An 8,509-nucleotide genomic window follows, 5' to 3' on the forward strand; every position below is an offset into this window, starting at 1 on the left:
AGGTTTGTGACAAAAAATTGAGTTTTCCGGCCAAAAATAAGTTTTTCGGTCAAAAACTTTTTTCCGGCGACCGGAGACTAACAACGTTAGGGTTCTAAAACATTAGTAGAATCCATGAGTTACCTGTGCTTATTTTATTATAATTCAATTTTGATAATTCCTATTGTAAAGTAAGGACAAGATAAATATAAATGGAAAAAAACAGTAAAAGATATAATTCATAGATTAAAATAATATATTCTTTATTTGATATTAATTAACAAATATTATCTATATCTATTTGTTTAGAATATATTTTTTATTTGAATCTTATTAACAAATACTATCTATACCTATTTGTTTAGGGTAAAAGATAAAAAGATAAAACTTATGGATTAAAATAATATATTTTTTATTTAAATCTTATTAACAAATATTATTTATATTTATTTATTTAGACGGGAAAAATAGTTGAGATCACCTCATAGAACGCCATGTGTCCTTCATATGATTTACTTTATTATATGTATAGATAGATATATTGGACCAATAATATTCAAAGAATATAAACGGTGGAGATCACTTCTTAAAAAGCCAAAAGAACCACAAAGACCATTCTAGATCCTTCTTCACCATCAACAAACCAAAGCATCTCGACCGTCCATATTCCTCCTCAATTAATATCACACCTCCATCTCATTATTCCAAACCCTCTTTTCACCCAAACAACAACCAAGTCAAGTCTTCCCCCTCGCGATCTACTTCTTCGTCGGTAACTTTCATGCTTTAATCTTGTTGTATGTATGCATTTGATTAATAGCTTCCATTGATCTGATTCTGTTATTCTTGTAATTGAGTATTGAAGATCGAAGAAGAAGGAATACAGGATGTTTGGAAGAGCACCGAAGAAGAGCGATAACACCAAGTATTACGAGATCCTCGGGGTTCCGAAAACCGCTTCTCAGGATGATCTGAAAAAGGCGTATCGGAAAGCTGCTATTAAGAATCATCCTGATAAAGGTGGAGATCCTGAGAAGGTAGTCATGATGATGTTTAACCCTAACTTTTATGATTATTATATTGTATGCGTTAGGTTTTTGTATATTTGTTGCGTGTGGAGTAAGTAATTCAATTCAGTAACTGGATGAAAATTAGGTTTAATTGCTTTGTTATTGATGAGTAGTTTGGATGAAACTGTTACTGATTGGTGATAAGTTTGGACTTTTGATTTGAATTTGAAGATCTATGTATGACTTGCTAAATGATGAATAGTTTAGAAGAAATTATTAGCTAGTATACAAGGATGAACTGTAGAGTATAAATGATGACTTGTTAGATGAGTAAGAGTATTGATTTATATGAGAGGGTAGTATGTTACATAAACAGCATTTGATGTTGAAGAGGGGTTACTAGTTGTTTTTTAAATACGGTGTCGATTAGTTTCTTGCAAGGATATGCTTCTAGATTGTTACATATTCTGCACCTAGCTGTTTGTTTCTCCCTGCACAATCGTAGTTGCAAGATCCATCCTATAGAGCATGAAAGTTAGGCCTTGTTTGAAGCATGTTTTTTTTGTTATTTTAACCTCTGTTGTCAAGGCTTATCCATGCGCCTTCCTAGGCAGTGCAGCCCTCTTGCTTTTCTTCAAAAGCCTCACTCCAGGCCCTCGGGCACATTTTTGAGGCCATGTTCTGATGAATTTCTGGTAAAAAATTATCTAAACAGGTCTAAAACATTTGTACTATCCCTAAACAAGCCTGGAATCAACCTAAAACAACCTAAACTAGCCCTAAAGAAGCCTGACACATGTCTAAATGGCCAAAACCCCTAAAATTGTATTTTATATTATATGCCTCGCCTATAAAGCCATTGCTTTTAAGCGCCTTTGAAAACTATGTTTGTTACGAATATGTGCAAGATCTATCTTCTGGGAAATGTGAATTTATGTGCAAGATCTATCTTCTAGGAAATGTGAATTTTGGTGTTGAGTTCGCTGTTTTTTTGTTGTAGATATACATATGGTAGTTAGTGATACTTTTCTGTAGCTTTTAATTCATAACAAAACATACAAACAAGCAAGCATACCTAGTAATCTCCCACTTGTAGAGTAGGGTCTGGGGAGGGTAGGAAGAGGAGGGCACACCTCTTCTCTTTCTCAGGAGACAGGAGCTGCTTGCAATGAACCCAGGCTCAGCAAACTTTCTTGTATATTGTGTAAAAGTACCAATAACATAAAGTGTATACTAGCAAACTTTCTTGTATATTGTGTAAAAAGTCTGCCTTTTTATTTTCCTGTCTACCCCGTTCCATCTCTTCTTCCTCTCACTATCTCCTTCACTAACCTGCAACTCTAGCCTCCTGCAATCTACAACATCACATAATTTATCCACCAGAGTAAATCTACTTCTTTCACCACCAGAAGTTAGCCGGAATGTGCAGAACTTTCGCCAAAATCTCGCCGGAATCTGAGAATCTCGCCGGAAATGCGCCTGAACCACTGCTTGGAGAAAAGCGCAATTGATGCGCCTCGCCTGGAAATTGCGCCTAGGCGCACAAGGCGCTCGCTTTTGACAACTATGACTAGTAGTAGAATAGTAAAGGGACAGAAAAAAGATCACGATTTATGAACCATCTAGAAAGTGCCTAGTACATACACCCAGGAAGATAGGCCAACAAAAAGGTAGGAGTGGTTTTCAGTTGATATATTACTTAATCTTCTGCTAGTTATTTAGTTGATGTTTTCGGTGTTAGATTTTGCAATTAGGATGCTTATCTGGGAGTATGGTTTTAAAAAACTGTTGAGGCGTGCCTCAAGGCGAAACGGCCAAAAAACGATTCTGAGGTGCGCCTCAGGGCGTTTATGCTGTATGTGCTCCTCGGAGGGGCTGAGGCGCTAAAAAGGCTGCGCCTCAGGTGCGCCTCATGGGTTTTTGATATTTGTTTTAGATGTTTTTGAGTTTTTGTGTCAATTTCAAGCAATTTATGTCTTTTTTATGTGTGTTTTTGATTATTTTGATGAATTTGATGATGAATTTAGTTAGTATTACTATTTTTATAAGATTTATAATATTTATATTTATTTTTTAATTCCGCCTCGGTTCGCCTAGAGGCTTACGCCTCGTGAGGCAAAGGGAAAACGTCTCGAAACTCGTATCCGTTTTTTAAACTTACTGGGACGTGAAATTGTAACCAAGACTTGCTCATACAGCGAATGGGTTTATTAATTTTTTTAATTCAACATCAATCTTTGTGTTAATATTTTTGACATGTCATTTATGCTTTAGTTTAAAGAGCTTGCCCAAGCATATGAGGTACTGAGTGACCCAGAGAAGCGTGAGATATACGATCAGTACGGTGAGGATGCCTTGAAGGAAGGAATGGGCGGTGGAGGCGGTGGTCATGACCCCTTTGACATCTTCCAGTCTTTCTTTGGTGGTGGTAGTCCGTTTGGTGGTAAGCATTCTTGATCTATTTTTCGTTTAGAAGCCATTACACTTTATCTTTGAAGTTACTATAGCTGTTTTACTGTTGAATGCTAAATTCACTTGCAAATCCTATTGTACCCAGGTGGTGGTGGCGGTAGCAGCAGGGGACGAAGACAACGAAGGGGAGAAGACGTTGTTCATCCTCTCAAAGTCTCTCTTGAGGATCTCTATAACGGAACTTCCAAGAAGCTCTCTCTTTCACGCAATGTAATCTGCTCTAAGTGTAAAGGGTGAGTCTACTAGTCTACAACTTCTTTTATACGTATCTGGCAACTGATTTCGTTTCATGATTTCACTTGCTCACGTTGCGTATTTGCAGCAAGGGTTCAAAGTCCGGTGCTTCAATGAAATGTGCTGGCTGTCAAGGTTCCGGAATGAAGGTTTCCATCAGACATCTTGGACCGTCTATGATCCAGCAAATGCAGCATCCTTGTAACGAATGCAAGGGTACCGGTGAAACTATCAACGACAAGGATCGATGCACACAGTGCAAGGGTGAGAAAGTTGTGCAGGAGAAGAAGGTACTCGAAGTACACGTCGAGAAGGGCATGCAGAACGGACAGAAGATTACGTTCCCCGGAGAGGCTGATGAAGCTGTAAGCTTTGCATCATCTCTTTACTATTTGTATTCGTTTATAAAAGATCTTTCAACGGTGTCTGACTTGTTTTGTGCTATGCAGCCTGACACGGTTACTGGTGATATTGTGTTTGTGTTGCAACAAAAGGAGCACCCTAAGTTTAAGCGAAAGGGTGATGACATATTTGTCGAGCACACGTTGAGTTTGACAGAGGCCCTATGTGGGTTCCAGTTTATCTTAACCCATTTGGATAACCGACAGCTTCTCATCAAATCTCAACCCGGAGAGGTTGTCAAGCCAGGTATTTATTTCTTCTGCTGATTCAATTCTGATGCTAAATGTTTTATGATTCATAAGCAATGGTGATGGTGATTTAATTGGTTGAACTGAAATGTAGATTCATTCAAGGCGATAAACGATGAAGGAATGCCGATGTACCAGAGGCCGTTTATGAAGGGGAAGCTGTACATCCACTTCACAGTGGAATTCCCGGAGTCATTGTCGCCTGAGCAGTGCAAGGCGTTGGAGGCGGTGCTGCCACCAAAGCCTTCAATGCAGATGACAGACATGGAGCTCGACGAATGTGAGGAGACGACTCTGCATGACGTCAATATCGAAGAGGAGATGAGAAGGAAGCAACAAGCGGCTCAAGAAGCTTATGATGAAGACGATGAAGACATGCATGGAGGAGCCCAGAGGGTACAATGTGCACAACAGTAATTGAATCATGGTTAACTGGTTAAGGATTGGTTTGATTTTGTCTGGGCATTATGTTAGACAATAATGTCAAGTGTAATACCTATAATGTTAAATTTGTCTGTTTTGAGAACCTTTGTGTATGGATGATCCACTAATTTTCAGAACGTTGTTTGAGAAACTCAAAAAGGTTTTTCATATTTCATATTCGTACTCACTAGCTCATGCCCTTTTGGAGGTGTTCTTAGTTAGGTCAACAGGTATGCAGTGATCAGAATTGCGAAGATCATCATAAGCAAATCCTCTCGAGTTTGGAAATATGAGTATTAATAACTTGTGTTGGTTAAATTTAAAAGTGTTGATATCGTGATGAAATGCACCAATACGGACGGACTTCCCAACTTCTAGGTTGATGTAAATAGAAGTTTCATTTTCATCCCCTGTAGGTAATACAAAGTTAATGTAGTTATTTTAGTTTGGTATTATAAGCTATACCGAGTATCGATATCGTATCGAGTATCGATATCGTATCGGTGCAGTAACAAACAAAACAAATACCGTTCGAAACCGAGTTCTTGACGTATTACACAAGAATTCTGTTTAAAAAGGTATTGGTGGTTCGAAAACGAGTTCTTGACGTATTACACAAGAATTCTGTTTAGAAAGAATTCTTTCTTGACGTATTACACAAGAATTCCGTTTAAATAGGTATTGGTGGTTCGAAACCGAGTTCTTGATGCATTACACAAGAATTCTGTTTAGAAAGGTTACACGAATTGAAAATAGAAAATATATAACATGTGTATAGTGTATTATACGGATTGAAAAAAAAATATTGAATACTTTAGTTACGTAGATTTAAATGGGTTGAATAATTTTAAATATTATGCTTTATTACTTTTTTAAAATTAAAAAATAAGATAAGAAAGGATGAAATAAGAGAAGCAATTTTTCTTTTTAAGTCCACATAGTCAAATAATCGTGAAGCAACCATAACTTATCTCTTAGGTACAAATTTTCGGAATACAAAGTTTTTAAACTTGTGTAAAAGTATAATATTTATGATATGCTTTTATCAAAAACTTTCGATACTTCCAAGTTCAGAAACTTTATTGTCTGTCTCACATCAGAAATGTCGACCTTAAGTTATAATTATACATTAAAAAATACCCTCTAAGACCATGTGTAGTGGTTTAGCTCAATAATGCCCTCACCATGGGGCGTTTTGCGACACGTGACAGTCCAGTCAGCATGGGGCATTATTGGGGGTTATTGCAAAAGTGCCGTAGTGGGATAATGCCCAATAACACCCCTTCCAATCAATAAACAATTATTTTTTTTTATAGAGAAAAGGATAAAAAAAAAATAAGAAAAGGCCCCTTACACTTGGACCACTCCCATTGGCCACATGCAAATTCCATTTGACCACTTCAGCGTTTTTTTGAAAACGCCGGCATGCAATTTTCTCAAATATAACATCGGAAAAAGCCCGGTGTAATGGGTGGGGCGTGTTTTGGCCTTTTTTTTGAATTAAAAAAAAAAAAACGCCCCACTACACGGTCTAAATTCCTTACAAAAATTCGTAGACAATGTAATAATATAGTTTTTATATATTTATCTATTCCAATAAAGTGAATACCAAGCCAATTATTGGTGTTATTTGAACCTATTCCTTATTAGGTGTCACCTGGAACTAGTGGTGTAAACGAGCAAGCCTGAGCCTGACTATGCTTGAATTCGAGCTCGGCTTGGTGCGAATCTACTATTTTGAGATCGAGCTCGGCTCGAAAATAAGACCCAAGAGCTCGAGTTCGGATCAGCTCGAGGTAATTTGAGAACAACTTTAAACGTGCTAAAACCTCGGCTTGAGCTCGCTTCAATAGCTTAAACAAGCCAAAGCTCGGCTCGCCAATGTTAAATAGTAAGTATATTATAGATATAAAATATAATATAAAATTTGTTTGGGCTCGTTTAGGCTCATGAGCCTAAACAAGCTTTGTATGTAAAGCTCGAGTAGGGATGGCAATGGGTCGGGTTTGGGACGGGTTTAGGTAATCTCAACCCCAAACCCGATTAGATATGCTTGTCCCAAACCCGTCCCAAAACCCGGCGGGTTTCTAGCGGGTGAATACCAATCGGGTATCGGGTATACCCGCGGTTTTCCGGTAACCCATCAATTTTAAAAAGTTTACCCGTTGGGTATACCCGACTCAAAACCCATTTGGTGACTACTAATCAGTTACATTTAGTATTATCACTAAACAAAAATATATTAAATAACTATAATTTATACGGGATAAAATACCTATGTGTATAGAAAAAAAGATGTATTATATATTTACATATTTAAAAATATAAAAGAAATTATATCGGGTATACAATCAGGGGTTTACTTTATCAGGTAATTTGGTCGGGTAAACGGGTATATCAGCAAATCCCAAACCCATCCCAAACCCGCGAAAAAAATAAAAACTACTCCCAAACCCGATTAACCGACCCCAAACCCGTCCCAGATGTGTCGGGTTTCGGTTTTACCCATCAAGTTCGGGTTCGATTGCCATCCCTAAGCTCAAGCTCGATAATTAAACAAGCCATATATCAGGCCCGGACTTGTTAAGGCTCAGCACGTTCAAGCTTTTTACCGATCTTACCCTGAGTAGTTCTCGAACCGCTCGATCTTGTGGTCTAGAAGTCCTTCACACTGACTCTCATTTGTTTCTAGGCCAAACTAAATATGCGCATGATATTCTCGAACATGCAAACATGCTTGATTCTAAACCAATTGCTACCCTGCTTATCCCGCATGCTATTTTTTTACCGAATGAACCCCTTTTTCATACCCCACTCTCTACCGATCACGGGTGGGTGCCCTTATTACCTAATCATCACCCGCCCTGATTTATCATACGCTGTGAACCAGATTTATATATAAAAAAAGTTAACATAGACGAAACAATATTTAGCATTGGTAAAAAAATGTAGTGAGAACCAAAACAATTAAGAAATCAGAAACACAAAGTTACCATTAACATTAACAAATAAGAAACAACACCAAAAAGCAAATTGTGCTGTGGTGGAAGCAAATGGTGCCACAATGCTCAAGATTCCAATTACATGTTACTCAAACCAGAATTCGTAGTAAGCATGGATTCGAAATTATGAGATTATTTGATGACAAAGGGATTAAAATATGGAAATGAACAGGAGAAGAACTGACGGGTTAAAAGAGAAGTGGGGAAGTGATAACCGCTGCCTACAAAAAAGAAACAAGGGAATTTTGGTCACACTTATAAGAGAGTCACTAGGATTTAAGATCAAATACAAACGAAAAACAAATAAGAAGGGTAAGAAGGATTTTGGTCTATTGATCTAAAATTTGCAGGGTTAAGATTAGTTTTAAATAAAAGAAGATAACAGAAGGGTATAAAAAGAATCCTACATTTATTTACTTTCTCGCTCCACATGCAAGATACATGTCAATTCCTCCCGTCAATTTAAAACGTTCATAACTTTTTCATACGACATTTTTTTTTAAAAGTTCACCATAATAACAAGCGTTTTTTTATCTTTAATATGAGTATGATATTACTATATAAAAATAAAATAAAAAATTTCATCTTTACTGTTTTTTTTTGTTTTTGCATTGTGTTAAAAGTTCAGATCATTGTGTCTTTTAACTAGGTTTTGTTCATTACGTTTTTACTAAGACTTCTATACATTGTGTTATTATAAAAACTTATAACACAATGTTAATTTGGGTTCAGACCATTG

At 37.0% G+C, this 8,509-nt stretch overlaps 1 protein-coding gene across 1 annotated transcript; it reads left to right on the forward strand.

Annotated features, from left to right (window-relative positions):
- The first annotated feature begins 593 nt into the window (after positions 1-593).
- Positions 594-4,943, forward strand: LOC110925740 (dnaJ protein homolog). Its single transcript, XM_022169599.2, has 7 exons — positions 594-751; positions 845-1,016; positions 3,264-3,432; positions 3,547-3,694; positions 3,784-4,060; positions 4,145-4,343; positions 4,440-4,943. The coding sequence occupies exons 2-7, from the start codon at positions 867-869 to the stop codon at positions 4,760-4,762; spliced, it is 1,266 nt and encodes a 421-aa protein (XP_022025291.1). The 5' UTR covers positions 594-751; positions 845-866; the 3' UTR covers positions 4,763-4,943.
- Positions 4,944-8,509: the final 3,566 nt, after the last annotated feature.

This window comes from Helianthus annuus, chromosome 7, assembly GCF_002127325.2.
Source record: "Helianthus annuus cultivar XRQ/B chromosome 7, HanXRQr2.0-SUNRISE, whole genome shotgun sequence".
Taxonomy (NCBI): Eukaryota; Viridiplantae; Streptophyta; class Magnoliopsida; order Asterales; family Asteraceae; genus Helianthus; species Helianthus annuus.

What these genes read in the sequence shown, in the direction of transcription:
- LOC110925740 (XM_022169599.2), top strand. Translation starts at nt 867, where the DNA reads ATGTTTGGAAGAGCACCGAAGAAGAGCGATAACACCAAGTATTACGAG. An exon ending in TGGTGGTAGTCCGTTTGGTG is followed by an intron (nt 3,433 to 3,546) that starts GTAAGCATTCTT and finishes TATTGTACCCAG; the next exon opens with GTGGTGGTGGCGGTAGCAGC. An exon ending in CCGGAGAGGCTGATGAAGCT is followed by an intron (nt 4,061 to 4,144) that starts GTAAGCTTTGCA and finishes TGTGCTATGCAG; the next exon opens with CCTGACACGGTTACTGGTGA.